This window comes from Equus asinus, chromosome 15 (assembly GCF_041296235.1).
Source record: "Equus asinus isolate D_3611 breed Donkey chromosome 15, EquAss-T2T_v2, whole genome shotgun sequence".
NCBI classification, from domain to species: Eukaryota; Metazoa; Chordata; class Mammalia; order Perissodactyla; family Equidae; genus Equus; species Equus asinus.
Genome location: NC_091804.1, coordinates 45009113 through 45027661, shown reverse-complemented (window position 1 = coordinate 45027661; position 18549 = coordinate 45009113). Strand labels below are relative to the sequence as shown.

Sequence of the window (18549 nt, the reverse complement as noted above, 5' to 3'; positions counted from 1 at the left end):
TGCATTAGTTGCCTCAATACTCTCAAATACACATTGAGAGCTGTTACGTACAAACCCAGACTTCCAGCTTCTCTGGAAAATCCGAACTACCTTGTAACACTGGAATCAAATTCTGGGACCGCATCACCCCCGGGAATGTGGTGTCCGGTCCCCCCGTCCCTGCCTGTCCCCGCTGCAGCTGGCCCCGTGGCCCTTGCCACCTGCCATCGTGTCAGTGCTGGTAGTGCCCTTTGGTGGAATCAGGAGGGAGGTAAACATTCCTGGGGCCTCCCACCGCAGGCCTTGCATCTCTGTATTTCTGTTACCTGGCTGGTGGCTGCAGGCAATTTAAGTGCATAAAGGAGGAAGAGGAGCTCAGGGGTACTCTGGGCGTGTGTGAATACAGATGGGGCCCCCGTGGTGTGCAACGCCTCCGCCAGCCCTGGCAGATACAGGCGGGACTACGACAATCCCTCTTTTTTGGCATGCCTCAGGGTTTAAGGACTCAGGCCCTGGATCCAGACAGCCTGCAATCAGGATTCTGATTTTACCACTCACTCATCAGGGTCATAGGCAGGTTCCCTCAAGTATTTGAGCCTCAATTTCCTCATCTGCAGAATGGGGATAATTATAATGAATATCTCATACATTGGTTAGAAAGAGTAACGTGTTAATAAAAAAAGCACTGCAATAGTAGCTGGCGGATCTTTAAGTTTTGATTGGGAGCCTCAGACAATGTAAGTTAGTTGTAACTTGAGAAATTTAGTCTTGTTCCTCAACATCTCGTCCCGGGACCGGCAGCATCCGCAGCCTCTGGGAACTGGGCAGAAGGGCGGAATCAGACCCCGCTCGGCCCGGCCGTGTGGGAATCTGCCCCCTGGGAACTCGTGCACGGTCAGGATGGAGAAGTGCTGCTTTAGGATCCAGCGAAGGGAAAGGTCTGCTCCCAGATCACTAAAGCACCAGCTGGTGAAGAGCCGGGCTGTGGAGACAGACGCCGCTTTGGAGAATGGTTCCCTCATGGGGGAGCCCTGTGGAGTTGGGCGTCACTCTCAGCATCTCGGTGTCTTTCTCTGCGGTCTGAGAAGCAGAACAGGCAGCTCCAAGTCCGAGGGCGACATGGGCTATGCCAGGGCAGGACTTAGCAGGTGCCTGGCGGAGGGACCTGCTTCGGGCTCGTCAGCCACTCTTCTTCATGTCTGAGAAAGAGGAAAGGGCCTCCTCTAAAGCTGAACCAAGAATAGTAAATGCTCAAAACCAAACCACATTTCCTCCAATTGAGGAAGAAATCATAGCCATGCTAGTGAGAAACAAAACCGAAGCTTCCCCCTGGCTGTTTGGGAGACTCTGGAAATCCCGCCCTGGGCATCAGCTTTCTCAGGAGCGTGTGCGTGTGCACGTGCCTGCATGTGCGTGTCTGTGTTTTCCATTTGGAACTGTGGCTACTGCCGAGTGTACTTAAGACTGATAGAAGCTGTTTGGTATCTTACCCCTCTGTTTAAAAAATTGTGCAAAGATAGCCCCAGCGCAGCCAGTCTGAGTCTGTACCTCCAGTGCAGCAAAACTTCGCATGGAAAGCAGCATTCCGTTACAGGTGTGCTAAAATCATTTCCTCTCCAGGCAGAGCTCTGCACACAAGCAGTTTAACGCCTGTGCAGGAGGAGGCTCTCGGCCCCCTATTCCCTGCTGGGGTCTGAGGCCCAGGTCATCTGGCCTTGGCCGGGTGGGTGGACAGAGGGAGCAGCCCCCAGGCCGGCTGAGCTCCCCCAGGCAGACGGGACAGAGTTCCACCCATGAAGATGGGGTCCCTACCTCCTGCTGAATGTATGTGTCAGCAGAATTCTTTTCTTCTTTTTATTGCCTTCAAGACAGATGCTGACTTGGTCAAAACTGCTTTGGCAAGATGTGAGTGACGATGTATGAAATGAAAGCTCCTTGCCCAGTGCTGGGAGGCCAGCAAGCGAGGGGTGCGGACCCTCGGCCAGGGCTGGCCAGACACAATAACACCCCTCACATTTCCAGGCCATCTTTCATCCAAGTGAAGCGGGCCCCAGGTGTGGAGCAGACGGGCAGATCAGATTACGGCCCTGGGAGCCTGAAGCTGGGTGCCCCGGCTTTGGGAACCACAACTAGGGGTGGGTGGGTGGGGGGCTGGCTGCTGGGGAAACAAGATAGGCCCCAGGGCCGTTCCTGGGCCTGGATGGTGTGTGTGTGTGTGGGGGGGAGGGTGGCTGGGGGACAATGAGAGGATCGGAATGCGAGGATTATCCTCTCTCTCACAGGGCTCTCCCGCTGGGCTCACTGGGCTCCTGCTCTCTTGCTCCTGCTCTGGATCTCTCAAAGTCAGGATAAATTTGCTTTTCTCTGCTTGGCCGAAAAGCAGACCATGGTGAAAAGTTGCGTTGTTATTTTTAAACTTAGGAGGCTTTCCTGGTAACATAATTTTCTTTTCATCCAGATGGCAACTAACATTTATCAAGTCATTTCTCTGGGCCCCAGGCACCTTGCAGAGTCCTTCACGTGAACTGAATGAGCTCCTGAATCCTCACAGCACTGTAAGAGACAGGCGCCGTTAGTCCCCCATTATACAGATGGGCGAACCGAGGCACCCAGACGTCAAACCCCTCTGCCCGTGGTACCCGACTGGAAGCGGCAGAGCTGGGGTGTGAACCCAGGTGGGCAGGCTTCCGGAGTCCAGGCTGCCAGCTCGCACCCAAGACTTCCTCTAAACAATCTCGGCACCTCTGCCGGTGGCCTCCGCTCTCAGACAGCATCCCATGTCCTTTCAGGCAGCAATGTCTTGCCTGCGTGTTTGTTTGCATTCATTCCTTCAGCAGTCGAGCCAGCCCTCGCTGAGGCCAGGTGCAGTGGCGGGGACTGCTTTGGGGGAGAAAGCAGGGAAGATCAAGAGCCCATCCCCTCCCCCAGCACGGATCACAGGAAAGATAAGGCTAAATAGGGCTTATGGGAGTTCAGAGGGAGCCTTATCTCCTCCAGTTCTTGGATATGGAGAGCATGCGCTCTCTCCATCTTGCATGAGAAAAGATGGCATCCCAGAGCAGGACGGGCGGCGGAGCAGCCCGGGAGACGCCCAGCCCGGCGCCTACGCCTGCGCCTGCGCAGTCAGCCCTACCTACAGCCCCTGCTCTGTAGGTATTGGCTGCGCTTTTCACTAGTCATGCAACAGGTACTTATTGAGCACCTGCTGTGTGCCAGGCTCAGGCGGGCTCAGGTGAGATGCTCAGAGGGGTAAACAATCCTTGGTTCAGGGCCTTCCCGTGGCTGAGGGGGGACAACTATTCGCAGACCAGTGTGTTGTTTTCATACACAAATTGCTAGCACGGATACCTGCTGCCCAGACCCGCAGCCTCACTTGCTTGTTAAAATCCCCCCAAAAGATCTGAGAGTGCATGGAAAAGCAGAGAAGGCTGGTGGCATTTTAGACTTTGGGAGAAAGCGACCTGCATCATCTCAGCTGGCGTTGAGGTGACTGAGCCGTGCGGTGGCTTTGCCCCTGGAAGGCCCGCCCTGGGGCCGCAGCATCTCTGAGGAGACAGAGCCCAGTGTCTGTGGCTCGCTCTGCGGGGCCTGCGCACTTGCCCGGGGAAAGCCCTCTCCTTCTCATCCTTCCAGGACTCAGGTCAATGGCATTCCCTCCTGGAGATCCTGTTCCCACCTCCCCCCACCTCCCCCTGTTTATTTACTCCTGTCACCCATCACAGGCTAAGATGATGTGGGTCATACACTCTCCGATGGACACTGGAGGCCAGCAAGCACTCCTCCGACTGCCTCAGTGGGTCCCTGTGTTAGTCTCCCCCTCTCTGCAATGCCTGTCCCAGGTCTTTCTCCTTGACCCTCCTGCGTGCCCCCGTCCACCTGGCTCGGGCAGTTGGGCGCACTGCATCCTTCTCTGAGGGGATACACGGACAAGTACTGCACCCCCCCCACCACCCCCAAACCGTAGGCAAGCTTCCTGCTTTGTCTCCCCCCTGGGCCTGAAGACCAGCTTCGGATGGAGGCCACCACGGGGCTCACGCACTGCTGCCCACTCCAGCCCAGCGCTCTGCTTGGCACCGGGATGGGCCACATAATTTGTAGGGCCCAGTACAAAATGAAAACAGAGGCCCTTTGTTCATAGATTATGAAGAATTGCAAGATGGCAACAGCAGAGCATTAAGCCAAGCATGAGGCCCTTCTGAGCACAGGAGCCTGGGCCCATGGAGCCCAGCCTGCCCAGGAAGTGCTCAGCAAGCCTTTGTTGAAGGAAGGAGGGGGGCAGGTGGAGGGGGTTTCAGAGTGCCTTGACTGACAGGTGGGCAGAGGCCCAGCCCTGGGTGAGGGGCTCAGGACCCGTTCCATCTCAGCCTGGGGCCCATGGACAGGATCAGAGGATGCCATACGAATGGCTGAGACCCGCAGGCTTGCATGTCTCTTCTCCTTGCCTGGCCTCTTGCCTCTCCTTTCTCCACCCATGTGGCCCCTCAGGCTGCTGTCTTGTCCAAAAGCCCCCAAATGGCTGCACGGCAGAGCCACCTCTGCTCCAGAAAACTCCAGAAGACCAGGTACCTCTTTACCAGCTCTTGGCGCTTTCTCTCGGCCCTTAGTGAGGCTTAGCCAGACCCCTCCCAAAGGAAAGCGCTGTCCCCACTGCCTGTGGCCATCCTGCCTGCAGCCCATCACGTGGGAAGCCCTGGTTTGTGGGTCTGCCTCTGAGGGGCAGCCCCAGAGGGGAAGGAGGCAAGGCGCAACCTTGATCGCAGGGTCCTCACTGCTGCTCCGGGCAAAGTGTTACTTTACTCCCATTTACACAGATGAAGAAACTGAGGCTCTGAAGAGCAGTAATTCACTTAAGGTCCCACAGCAGGTTCTCAGTTGTCTGGGGCGCCTATGTCCACCCCCCGTGTGAGCTGGGCTCTGTGATATGGGGTAAAGGATGCCAGGAGGGGCTGTCTGTCTGGTGAGGTCCCAGGCGCAGACCCTCGGAGGTGAACTGGCTGCAAGGCCAGCTGCGTGCTCCTCAGACACTGCCGGGCAGGCCCCATGGGGAAGGTCCGTGGGTGGTGGGCAGGCAGTGTCTGGTCTCAGGCCGAGAAGTGCTTGGAAATAAATGGGGCCCCAAAGGGGAGGAGTGGGGAGGAACTCTCCAGCTCACACAATTTCATGTATTCATTCAATAAATAATGATTGTGCAGCCACCGTGGCTGCCAGGCCCAGGGGTCAAGGCATGGCGGCTGAAGGGGCAACCTGGGGAGGCCAGCCTGGGCCCCCAGGACACTCCATTTCCAGTGGGGACGACAAGACAATAAAGAAGGCACAGATGACTCAAACAGTAGTTTCAGACTGTGAGAGGGGTTAAAAGGAAGAAAACAAGTGTGTTTCTTAAGGCGGGAAGCAACCTTAGCTTTGCTGGTCTGGGAAGGTTTCTGGGAGGAAGTGGCACCTGGAGGGGAGGGTCAGCCAACCTAGGCACTGATGGAGGTGGGGGGGGATGAAGGGAGTGGAGAGAGTTCCAGGCAGAGGGAATCGCAAGTGCAAAGACAAGCTGGCGACAAGTTTGGGCAGTCGCAGAGGGGTCGGCGTGGCTGCAGTAAAGGGCGGGGGCAGAGGGACGACAGGGGCCCGGGGGTCACCTCCCCCGGGAAGCCTTCTTCGATTCCTGCGCTTTCCCTCACTTCTTCCACCGCAGCCTGAATCCCACGGGTCCCGCTCAGGCCTCCTTCCCAATCCGGACTGCAGTCCGGAGAGGACAGGGTCGGCTCAGATTCCTGCCTCCGCATCCCCGCGGCGCCCGGCCCTGCGCTGGGCACCCTGTGGGCACTCGGTAAATATTTGTGGAGCGCACTAGAAGGAATGAATGAACCCATTGGGTGCAGCAGGGGGGAGGGCGGGGCCGAGGGCAGGTGGGAGGCCGCGGGCGCGGGAGGGGCCCCTGGAAGCCCGTCCTCCGCCTCCTCCTCCTCCCAGGCCCCAGCGCGTACCACTCTGGGGCTCCCGAGGCGGCCTCTCGTGCGATCAAGGGCGCGCAGAGCTGGGAGAGCGACCCCGAGCCCCTGCTCTCGGCGCCGGAGTTCGGAAGAGGGTGGGTCGCCGCCGCCCGAGGGCGAGAGCGCGAGAGGAGCGGGAAAAAGCCGCGCTCGCTCGGCGCCGCCTCACTGCCTCCCCGGCGCTCGCTCTCCCGGCTCCTGGGTGTGCTGGCTGCTCCTCCCACCCGCGCCCGCCTCCTTGCTCGCTCGCTCGCTCGCTCGCGCCGGTTTCCGAGCCCCGCGGTGCGCCCGGGCGAGTGCGGGGCGAGGGGCCCCGGGGCCAGAGCTGAGCCGGCGGTGGGGGTCCGCGCAGAGCGCAGCCGGCCGGGGAGGGGCCATGTCCGGCGCGGGCGCAGCGGGGCCCGTCTGCAGCAAGTGACCGAGCGGCGTGGACCGCCGCCTGCCCCCCTCCGCCACCTGGGGCGGCGCGGGCCCGGGTGCCGGGTGCCCGGAGCCCGGGTCGCGCGTAGATCCGGCGCGATGCACGTGCGCTCGCTGCGCACCGCGGCGCCCCACAGCTTTGTGGCGTTCTGGGCGCCCCTGTTCCTGCTGCGCTCCGCCCTGGCCGACTTCAGCCTGGACAACGAGGTGCACTCGAGCTTCATCCACCGGCGCCTCCGCAGCCAGGAGCGGCGGGAGATGCAGCGCGAGATCCTCTCCATCTTGGGTTTGCCCCATCGCCCGCGCCCCCACCTCCAGGGCAAGCACAACTCGGCGCCCATGTTCATGCTGGACCTGTACAATGCCATGGCGGTGGAGGAGAGCGGCGGGCCCGACGGCCAGGGCTTCTCCTACCCCCACAAGGCCGTCTTCAGCACCCAGGGCCCCCCTCTGGCCAGCCTGCAAGATAGCCACTTCCTCACCGACGCCGACATGGTCATGAGCTTCGTCAACCTTGGTGAGTGAGGGCAGGAGGGAGGGGGTGAGCGTCTCGGTCGGGAGGCGCTTTGGGACAGGGAGGGGGCCGCTTCTTACATCCAGCCCGCCCATCTTTCCACTCCTGGCCGTTGGTAAAACTGCAGTGCCTGGCCAAGGGTCTCCTACCCGAGGTCCTAGTGGACCCCAAGCTGTGCGCGCCCCAGGTAGGGCGAGGCGGGTTCATCTGGCCTCTGGGAGATTTGGGGAGGCAAGGACTGCTCCGAAGCCCCCTCGGGGTTAAGTCGGCGGCTGCACCCCTCGGGCAGGAGGCGCCGGGCCAGCCGCGGCTCAGTTCAAAGCGCGGGGCTCGGTCATGTGAGCTGTGCCCGGCCGGCGCGGCCCGCGCTACCTGGATTTAAAGGGCCCTGCTCGGAGAAGCTGCCTTCCCGCCCTTTCTGGGTCCCTCTCAGCCCCGCCTGGTCCTGGCATCGCGGGCGTCGCGCCCCCTTCCCCGCCCTGGCAACCCTACCTGTCCCCTCGCGGTGCGCCCGCCTTAGCGTGCTGCGTGCCCGGAGCGCCTCGGGCCCCTCTCCCGGCCGCCGGGCGCCCCCCTAGCTCTCCGCTCTCCTGGCTGGAGCTGGGGAAGAAACGTTGCCATTGCGAGCTTTCTATTTTAAATATTTAATGATAGGTCCCGGGCGGGCAGAATCCATTTTCAGCGTTTATCACGTGTGGCGCGCAAACCGCGGCTTTTGGCGATTGGGTGGCGCGGGATCTCCAAGCATTCACCGCCGGGGGCGGCCGGGGGACCCGGCTGCCGACTGGAGCCGCGACAGACCCGGCGACCGGAGGCTGGCGCTGCGGCGGGGGCGCAGTGGCTCCCGCTCCATCTGTGCCCCCACATGGACCAGACTTGCTCAAACTAACCCCCGGCAGCGCGCGCAGTAGGGCTGATGGTCAAATATTTGGTTTCCGAGATAACACGCCGCGATAGCGCTGTTTCCTGAGCCGCTTTCATTCTACATGTGTAACTTGCTGCGAAAATCCGAAGGGAGCAGGACGGCAAACACGCCCACGGGCGCTGTGTCAACACGGGAATAATGATACTGAAGCCCCCGCTGGGCCCTGGGGCGTGGATGGGGGCGCGGGGAAGCGGGATCCACCTTAATGCTTCCAGGTCCAGATAAGGTCCCTGGAGTGCTCAGGACGCCATTGTCTGTCCTTAATAATAGCCAAAAATCAAAGAGTGAAATGAGTTTCAGCGAGCAAAGGGTGGGAGGTTTAGATGCCAAAATAACTTCAAGAAAGTTTAAATTATACTACGCAGCCTGTTAGAACGAGGCCGCTCCATATGTCATCATTTAGAACCATCTCCGAGATGGACGAGGTGGAAAAATCAAGGTGCCGGTCATTGAGATTTCCTATGTGCTTGTGGATCGTCCGGTCCCCATCCGTGAACTGGAAATAGATTTTATCGGGTGGGGGCAGGGGGCGGGCGGCACTGGGGCTGGGGCTTAGGGAGTGGGGGCTGGGGTCTGATCTTTCATTGTCAGCACTTTTGTCTATCTGTGTTTTTTTTTTTACCTTGTGTATTTATGGCCTGTACCGGAGACTAAAGAAAAATTCTAAATACATACATGGAAACAAGTAAATTAAAGCAGAGCTCTGTCGCCATCCTGAAGAGGGGTTTAACACTGCCCTTTCTCTGGCGGAGATTTATGGCATCTTCGGGTCTGTTGGGTACCCAGGACTCCCAGTCAATGCAGCAGGTCCCAGTGGTGGCCTTCAGCGCCTGGCTGGGGTCATTAAAAAGGTATTTCTAAGCTCTGGCCTCTGTGGAAGGCTCTGCAAACCCAGTGTGAAAAGTGGCCTGCTTCTCATGGACCAGCCGCACCGTGGGACCTGGGGCTCCCCCACCCCAGAGAAGGACCAAGTTGCTGACTGGCTGTCTCTGGGGACCTTGGGGCAGGGCTCTTTGCTCCCCCTTGGTGGCAGGAGCAAGCAGGGGCTTGTATGAGAAGGCCACAGCTGGGTGGTTTTCCTCTGGCTCTACACACACCTTTCAACCCCGTTAGACCCATTTCTTTCATCTTGAAAGGACAAAGCCCGGCTTGTCTGAGCCTCTTAATCAGTCGGGCTGGCTTTGGGCTTTTGTGGGACGGCCCTGACTTTCTCGGGTCTTGCTTTCTGGAACATCGCTCCAAATTAGATGGCGCAGTGGCTTTGAACAGAGTGCACTGACCTTGTTTTCTTTCTCAATCTGTCCCCAAAACTCGAGGTAATGAGTTGGGTGAAGACTGGACGGCAGTTTGGCCAGTCTTCTGCCTGTGCTTCTGAGGTTGGCCTTTGATTTCTACTCGGCACCAGCGCAGGAAGCAACTGCCTGTCCCTGCCATCCTGCCCGTGCCACCAGAGTTTCTCTGCAGGAGGAGCTTGGGGGTGGCAGTGGGGGTGGAGGGGAGTATGTAGGAGACTTGTCTAGAGGCTGATTTGCTGAGAAAGCCCACTCTTTTTCCTTGAATTGCAAATCATGATTGATCTGTAACTTACAAAGTTTTCCAGAGGTGCATTTAGTCTCACACTTTACCTGAGTGAGCAAATGTCACTTTTCCGAATCAAACCATTACTTGTTATCATTCGGGGGACGTGGGGGGACGTTGGGGGCCGTGGATGGAGAGCTCGAGGGGAGCCTGACTTTCTCCACCGCACCCTCTGCCCTCCGCGGCATTCCGTCGCTGTCCTGCAGTGCTTGGGGGATCTCTGCCTGAATTCGGACGGCTTTTGCAGACCTGGTGCGTTTAGTCTTCCTTCTGTCTGCACCAAACTGGTTTTTGTTCCTATAAGTCGTTCTCCTCGGAATTCAAGCTTTTTGCCAGGCTGAGCAGGATCTAAACTAGAGAGGGAACTAGAGGAGAATTTACGACAAAACCAGGTGCCGAGAATGAGGACTTCAGGCCGCACCTTATGACAAAGACCAGCCTGGACAATAAAGCCCCGTGTAATGCTAGTGGAGCTGCCAGAGGGGCCCCCATCTTCCCTGCCTGGGCCCCTTGAGTTCAATGGCGAGATTTGTAAACTGGTTTGGATTAACAAGCCCCCGACTCCTCTGTGTACTCTTAATAGAATTCAAAACAGGCTCCCCTCTCTTGACTTGTCCCCAGGCACTGTGAATCCTGCAGGCTGAATTGGGAGATCGTCCCCCACCGTTCTTTCTTTGGAGAAATCCAGCAGCTCCTTTTGGACTCTTCCAAAGAAGCCGGCTGGCATTAAGGGTGTGTGATGCATATTTATCTCCGGTCCAGGTTATGAAGGAACCGAATTTGTATGATCTTCAAAGCTAAATTAAAAAAAGGGAAAGTTGGAAACCTATCCTTATTAGACTCAGGGTCTAAAAGTGGCTTTTGTGAACGGAGCTGAAGAGCAGGGAGAAGGCTGTGCTGTGGGACTTTTATCCCATCTGGCTATCCTTTTTGTTGACAAGTGTTTGGCATTAAGATCTCTCCTTTTGCCCCTTAAGAACAGGCCCTACCACTGTAGAGTATTAGAAAAAGATTCTGTTACAGTTTAAAAATTTCCTTCGGGGAGGTGCTCCGCGAAGGGAGCCGGGCTGCAGGCGTTCGCAGCTGTAACCTGGCTTGTGTTAAAATTTGGAAGGGGCTGTTCCACATTCCAGCGCTGGAGCGCCGGCCCTCGCTGGTGAGCAGCCAGAGGTTAATATAGATGTCACACAGGCTTTTCTCCCTCCTTGCTTTCTTTCTGAGGAGCGCCTTCGCTATAGGAGTGCACCAACAGCTGTGTTTTCAGTAACCCTTTCAAAATCACTTCTTTTAAACCTCATTTTCCTGCTTGTGTAAATCAAAGGTCTTCTCCACCCCCCCCACCCCCCGTCTCCAAAGGATATCTGTGACCCAGATTTGAACTTTTTTGATCTTCTTTGTTTTTCCCTTCTGGAATCAAGGCAGGTTCAGGCCAAGCCCCGGATGCCAGCTTGGGTGGCTATTTTTGGTTTTGATCCCGGGGTTGTCATTCGGTTGTGGAGTGGCCCATCGAAGGGGAGGCGGCCCAGAGAGCAAGCGATGTGGGGGCCGCGAAGGGAGGAGTCTAGATGCACAGAAAGAAGAAACTGCTTCTCAGACGCAGCTCTGTGAGCGCTGGTTTGGGGGCTGACATCGCAGAGTAGGCCATCAAGCCTCTGCTGAGCGAAGCAGCTGGTGTCGGGTCCCCTGACCACGGGGATGCCTGCGATATGAGCGAATGTCACATGTCCGCTGAACTCGGAGACGAGTGATGACTTCATTCCAGGGAGAGTCCCATCTAAGTTGATTGATCACCCCGATGGCTTTAATATCTTTTTTCCCTATTGGGTAAGGTCATCTTTGGCCCGGTGCAGGAATCAGAGAGTCCCAGCACTGCCCCAGCCCCACCCTCCCCGGCCTGCCCATCCGTGTGGCCAGCTGAATAGTTCACATGGAGAGCCCTTTGCACTAAATGGCTGGCCACGTTGACTTTTCTGCGCTCACTCTTCAGACCTAGCTGGGGGCTGTCGACACGCTGGCTTCTTGGCAGGCCGCTTCAGTGCTTCGCCTCAATGCGCTCTGGCAGTGTCACCGGGGTTAGGGCACGGGCAGGGATGTGTGAGACCTGTCATGTTATTGTCAGAGGCATGCGAGGATTAGTCTTTAAAACGTGGTGGTGGGAGAGCGTTGCAGCTGTGTACACTTATTATAAAAGATTTAAGTCCCACTGGTAAAATCAATATATTGAATTGCATGACCCTCTGCTTTTAATTAGTTTAAATCAAATGCGTCAGTGCCATTTTGCCTCCTCTTGCCTTCCCGGGGTGAGGAAATACCAATATTTACAGAGAAACTGTTGATTTGTGGTGGAAATGATAACACATTTAGCTTTACACACCCAAATTGCTCCAACTTGATGGATCCCAGATCAACGTGGAGTGGAGGGGTGACGTCACCAGGGCGAGGGAGCAGGGCGGCGACATCCGTGACGCCGGTTGCCTGGACCCTTGGTGCCGCCGCAGGTGGGTATGTCTGTGTGACGTGCTGAGGATGCTGGCCTTTCAAGGAGCCAGCCAGTTCTTTCATTGCAAGGCAGAAATATCGAGACTCACCCTTATCATCTGAAATCTTTGCTCTTAAGCGTTCTTACAGAAGTGTTTAGCGGGCACTTGCCCGTTGGTTGTTTCGCGTCTCTTCTCCCAGCGCGCTGGGTCCTTTGTATGGGACAGCTCAAGGCACAGTCCTTTATTTATTCCAGAGCTTCAGATGCTATTCTTTCCAATTCCTGAAACAGCTTACGGAGGAAGGGGGGTTCTCTTGCTGCAGACGACCCCGTGCGCGACCACGGCGATTATGTGAACCGTGTGGTATTAGCTGTGTGCTCAGCTGCAATTGAATTCTGGGTTTTGCAGCAAATGGCATTTGACAAATAATATTTGACAAAAATGTGACTCGGTATTTCTTAATGTGGAACAGATATTTCATAGTTAACCTTCCCCAGTGAAAAACTGCTGGAACCCAGTGTGCAGTGGCGGTGCCGATGGCCAGCAGGGTGCCCGCTGTCTGTTTTCCCCTCTCCCGAGTGGAGTGTTTATGATTTGGGGGGATGTTAGGAGCACATGAAGTTTGACACTTCCTTATGCGAAACTCAGAGTAGCATGTGCTGTGCTGTCCTTTCAACGTTCATGTTGGAAGGCGTTGTTGGGAGCCGCGCAAAGCCTCGCTGATCCCAGTGGAGTGGATTGAATTAATGACAGCTCTGAGCGCACCAGTTCTAGGGTAATTGCTTCATTGTTTTGGAGCCAGGCTGCTTATAATCCGGTTCCTGTACAAACATGTTTAACGTGTGTTAATGCATTTCCAAACCAGAGCCTCTTAGCACAACCCTGCTTTTCATTAATTGATGTCGGTAGCATGGTACAGTATTTCAAAGGGCCGGCCAAGCATAAACTGTGTTTCCAATTTCCTTCCTTTCCTGTGTTTGGAATGCCAATGTTAATTTGTTCCCATGCAGGAGCGGGGGCTGCCAACTGCGGCTTTCTATAAAGGGCTTCCCAGTGAAGGCTTCCAGCCCTCGCTGATGCTCGGGGCTGCCTGGCCAAGTTTCCTGACACTTTGCAGCTAATTCTGGGTGATATATGGAGTGGGGGGCTGGGGGGCTTCACTGCCGTGTAACGGAAGTTCTTGGTGACAGCAGAGGGTGTGACTTGGCAAGGGAGGATGGAACGGCATCCACAGTGATTCTCTTTAGGCACAGCCTAAACCCATGTGTCTGTTTCCACTCTGGTTGCCTATTAGCTGTGTGACCTTGAGCAAATTTCTTAACATCTCTGAGTTTGTTTCCTCGTCTTATAAAGCTGGATGATAATCCCCTCCTCCACAGATCCTCATGAAGACAAGATCACATCACGCACGTGTGGCTGTGTGCACAATAGATGGTAACCGTTGGTTTTATTCTCGTGGCTGGATCACCATTCACTTTGGTATGTTCGTCCAAATTTCAGTTTTTGAGTATTTAATCTTAAAATACTGAGATTAAGCCACCCGTGTTATTTTAAAGATGCCGTGAAAATGGCACCAAAGGTGTGTGTGCGCGTGCACACCCTCCCCTTCTCTTTCAGAGATCGGGTAACTTGAAGGAGCACACCAGCTGACACCAGGATAGAGTACACTGCAGACTCTTTCTCTCGATTTTGGCATCCATGGCTATTTAAAAATGTTACTCCTAGGGAAAACAGAAACTTGAGAGAGAAGCGTACAGGAACTCTACTATCTTTGCCACTTTTCTCTAAATGAAAAATTATTCCAAAATACAAAGTTTTAATTTCAAAACATCGCATTACTGGAGTATTTCTTCCTACGCCTTTCTGGAAGATGGTCAAAGTACAAATTGTCTTTTCTTTCAAGGGAGTGACAAGCTCAGAGCATTCATTAACAGAACAGCACAACTTCCCCACTTTTTATTGGAGCAGGTGCAAGCCTGCCCCCCCCAACCCCCGCCCCGCTCCCCCAGCTGGGGTCAAACTACAATAAAGCCCAGTGTGGATTCAGTGTATTTAGAAGCCTCTGGAGACTGGAGGAACGAAAGAGAATGTCTCCGGGGCCTGAGATGAGGGGTGGGCTGTCTCCCTCTCGGCCTCCCATAAATTCCCGTCAGCTCTTCCGAGACTGTGTGAAAAATCTGGCAGAGCGAGGATTGAGTTTCCCTGCATCTTTGCGGTCACGTGTTCTTTCACATCTTTATCTCCCCAGAGCAGCTTTCAAGTTTCAGTCTTTTGTTGTCTGGCTTAATTAAATTTGGCTGTGAATAAAAACTTGCACTGTTTCCAGAATCGAGGAGCTGCATGCTTTTAAGCATTGGAGTTAGGCCTGTGCTGTCTTGTGATGCCAGCCTCTCTCTCTTGCTTTCATGTAGTTTCAAAAAAAAAAAAAAGAAAGAAAATCTAAGCGCGTAGCTTGACAGTTGGCCTAGAATGGTCCCAGGGCTCATCTGCCCAGCACTTTAACAATGCACACAGAGGCAGGCACGTTATCCTGTGGTTTCAATGGCTTGTGTGTGTGTTGGCCTTTGATAAAGGACTCTTCTTGACTTTTTTCAGACATTCTTGCTAAGAAATCCCGCTTTTGCACTGCCTCGCAGAGTTCTCCCAGCATCGAAGGTGCTCAGACCTTGGTGCCTGCGCGCGTGAATGGAGCGAAGACGTTCTTGGGCAGCGTCTTCCCAATGGTTTTCGATCTTGCATCCCCACTAGTGAATTTTCCAGTATAGACCCTAAATAGAATTAAATCCTATAACTGCTACTGTTTTAGGCTAGGTTTTACTTTATAAAACAAAGACTAAAATAGACATGTAAGTAGGAGGCACTAGAGATAAAAAAAAATACAAAGTTCTCATGTGAATTCACATTTCATCTAATTATTATTAATTAATACAAAGATTGCAATTTTAATCAATTAGCAAGACAAATTTGATTAACTTCACTCTCCCTAAATCCTTCAATGTGATGGAATTTGATGTCTTTCAAAAATCGTAGTTCAACAGTTTGGGATCAGTGAGCTAAGGTCTGGTCCTGAATTTTGGTTATTTTGATCCTTCGCCTGTCTAGTCAGCATGAATGAAGTCGTCACGTGATAACAAAGAACCCCAGGATCTTGGGAGCTTTTAAGTCACAAAGGTTTGTCCTCTTGTCTTAGGTTTTAGCTCCATCACAGGTGGGTAGGGGGCTCTGCACATTGGCCAGACAGGAGGGGGCTCAGGTCCCCAGGCTGATGGAATTGTCACCCCCTCAGATGTCACCAATTACGGTGCCAGAGGGAAAGGCCATGTGAATTGTGCACCTGGAATGTGGAATTTCCACCTGGAGGTGGCGTGGCCCTCTGCTCCCATTTCATTGGCCAGAGCTAGTCACCTGGTCAAACCTGACCCACCGTGGGCAGAAAATTACAATTCCACCCTTGCTTGGAAAGGTGGGCAGCAGAAAGTGTCTGGGAAATGCACTAGCGACTACCCGCCTGTCGTAGGCGAGAGACTGTCTCCCAAGATGCAGAGATGGAGATGGAACCAGTGAGTGTTTGGCTGTGTTATTAAAACAAGCCCCTTAGTTTTCCATCTCGTCTCCCAGTTACGCAGAGAATTTTGTTGAAGCTCAGCTGGTAAATTTCTATCTTCCCCCATGTCCACCACTTCTTGAAATTTACCTAAGTGTGATTGTCATATTTTCCCCCTGTATCCCAAGGGTCCCCTCCTGCCTCCCCCAAGTGCTTGCACCCCATTTTGGAGACCAGCGTTTCTAGAAGCTTCTGCATCACTGAGGTACTCACTTGGGTCGGCAAGAATAACCCTTCTCTCCGGTCCCACTTGTAAAAGCACTCGCCTCTTCAGGACCTGTCTCTCAGCCACTTTGCTACCCAGAGAACTGAGGAGCCTGACGCTGGTCCCAGCTGAAGAGGCGTTTGTCCGGGCTGCGAGGTTGCTGCCTCATCGTGAAGTCGGACCTGGAGCTGGAGAGCTGCTTTTTCTTTCTGGGTCTCGGAGGCACTTCTAGTCCAGGCAGGATCCTGCATGGCTGAATCCAGGAAAGGACTTCAGAGACTCCTTCGTTATCTAAATGCATCGCTGAAATAATTCACAGTGAGCGGGGGGACGGTCGAGATCTCTCTGTGGCAGGAATGGATGGATAATAACCTTCTTGATCAGGCTCATCCTTGAGTTCTCTCAGCATTCAGCAAAGCAAGTGATATCCCCCCTGGAGGGAGGAGGAAGCCGAAGGGGCTCAAACTTGTGTGGCTAGGAAGTGGCGGGGCTGGTGTTTGAATCCAACTCTCGCTCATGGAGAGCCAGCCACTGTTCCTGGCCCCCTGGGGGTGTGGGAATGGGGGGTGGGCCACAAGAAGAGTGGTGTTGAGACCACCAAAGCAGACGCCGAGCTCTTGACCTTGACTGTGGATCTGTGCCCTGCAGAGTGAGATAAAGATGCACAGCACACGTCTTCCCCTTTCAGAGCATCCTGCTTGTGAGAACTCCTCTCTCCTCTGTCTGTATGGCTTAAAAACAATTGTCAGGGCAAAGGGCCCCGAGTGTCCGTGTGCCAGGGCTCCATACTCCCTTGATGGGGAAATTCCAGAGGCAGCTGGAGGTTGGCATTTTGGTAGCAATACCTCATGACACTATAGAAAAGACCGTCTTTACCACGTGAACCAGAATAAATACTGCATATTGTTTGTAAGAGCATAAAATCACCAACAGTTCTAAATGTCCGCGAGCAGGGCATTGGAGACATAAATCTGTAATAAATTTCTGTATAAATTTGTAATAAACCAGAAGGGAATGCAAGGACTTGTTTTTTATGTATCATCGTAGAATCGAAACAGAATGTCAGGAGGGAGAAAGCAAGTTGCAGAAGGCTGTAACCGTTTGTCATTGTGTCAGAACACACCCAGACAAGGGCGCCAGATCACAGTATATATCATTTGTGGGTTATTCCTATGTAGTAACACCGTGAAAACGTGGGCAGAGGACCCGCACCAGCCGCCTCGGGGAGGCAGGAAGGGGTGACATGGGGAGAACTTTTAAATAAACTCCAAGTGCTCCTGTCAAGTTTTCTTCCTTTTAATAATTAAGAAACCGTTAGGAAGTGCGACGTGGTACCCGGATTCGATCTTGAAACGGAACAAGGACATCAGTGGAAAACTGCTGCAACCTGAAAATATCTGGAGTTGAGTTACTAGTGACACACCGATGTTAATTTCTTAGTTGTGACGCGTGTCCCGTGGTTGTGGAAGATGTTAACGTTGCGGCAAGCTGAGTAAGGGTGCGCGGGGACGCTACAGTCTGCAACTTTTCTCTAAAACTAAAGTTCTTCTAAAATAAAAAGTTTATTTAAAAAAAAAAGGAAGAAACCACAATACTAACTCTTGTTACCTCTCAGTTGTGGGTACCTGGATATTTGTTAGATTTTTCTCTTCATTCTTCTTTGTGATTACATGTTTTCCAACCCCAGCGAACCAGAAAACCCTCCTACTGGAGACGCGGTGTGGCGGCTCTTGGTGGTGTCGCTGTTTCCAGAGCTTGGGTCCCGGAGAGCCGGGCTGTTTTCAGGGCGTTACACCCCAAAGGCCAATAACTAGTCAAGCTACAGACCCACTAACATGACGAGGCTCAGCCGGCGAATGAAAACCCCGCGCGGCTGGGCCCCGAGACCTTTAAAACTCTGTCTGCCTCCGTTCATGGGACCCCTGGTATAAAGCAGTCATTTGTTTATGAGCAAGAAAGAGGGGATGGGGAGGTCGTTTTAGGTCTTTCAATTTTCCTCTTGGTCCTGAACTTTGTAAAATGCCCCCCGCCATCTTCCCCCTTCTCAGGTTCCATTTTCTGACTGATTTGACCCAACATTTGTTGAGAGAGAAGCCCTTAAAAATGGCAGTGGGGCCTCCGAACCTTCCAGGGCTAGTAAATGTTTATAGGGTGGAGGCACCGGTTGGTCATTTCCTTTAGGAGGAAACAATAAATGAAGCAGCTTGCCTTATACCTACTCAAACCCTGAGCTTCTCATTGTCTTAATATACTGGGGGGGGATGGGATGGGAAAGGAGATCCAGAAATCTCTGGGACTCTTGTGGCTCAAATGCCCTAGGAAGTTGAACGTGCCTTTTTAAGGAAGGTTTGGGGTGAGGTCCCAGCCCCTCCCTGTTGACATTTTCAGCAGCACGGTGCTCTGCTGTGGCCCGTCCCGGGCACTGCAGGATGCTGAGCGGCGTCCCTGGCCTCTGCCCCCAGGGGCCAGTGGCGCCCCTCCCCAAAGCTGTGACAGCCAAAAGTGTTTCCAGACATTGCCAGTGTCCCCTGGCGGGCAAAATCACCCCCAGTTGAGAACCACTGGTTTTAGGGGGACTTTCCTCAAACTTGGAAATTGGTTTGAGAGCCTTTCCCGCAAACCCATCGGCCCGTGGGGCGAGCGGGGGAAGCGGCATTTCTAGACTGATGGACGATTTTCCGGTTGAAAGGAGCGCAGATTGCAATCAAAACGTGAGCCCTCTCCTGGGAACCCAGCTCTGCCTGGGTCTGAAACACCCTGGAGACGAAAATGGAGGTCAAATCTCTAAAGAGCGGGCATTGTCTCCTGGGAACCAAAATATTTGCACAGCGCCTTTTGTCCGATGATACCAAAAGGTTAT

General features: G+C 54.1%; 1 protein-coding gene across 2 annotated transcripts in view; it reads left to right on the top strand.

The window, feature by feature from the left end:
* Window positions 1-5935: 5935 nt before the first annotated feature.
* The window catches only part of BMP7 (bone morphogenetic protein 7), an 87200-nt gene continuing 74586 nt past the window's right edge, over window positions 5936-18549 (top strand). Inside the window, exon 1 of one of the 2 annotated variants that reach the window (XM_070486166.1) lies at window positions 5936-6900. In XM_070486166.1, coding sequence (XP_070342267.1) covers window positions 6483-6900 — 418 coding nt within the window. In that variant the 5' untranslated portion in view covers window positions 5936-6482. The remainder of the gene's footprint in view (window positions 6901-18549) is intronic. The other variant, XM_014831981.3, reaches the window with a different exon arrangement.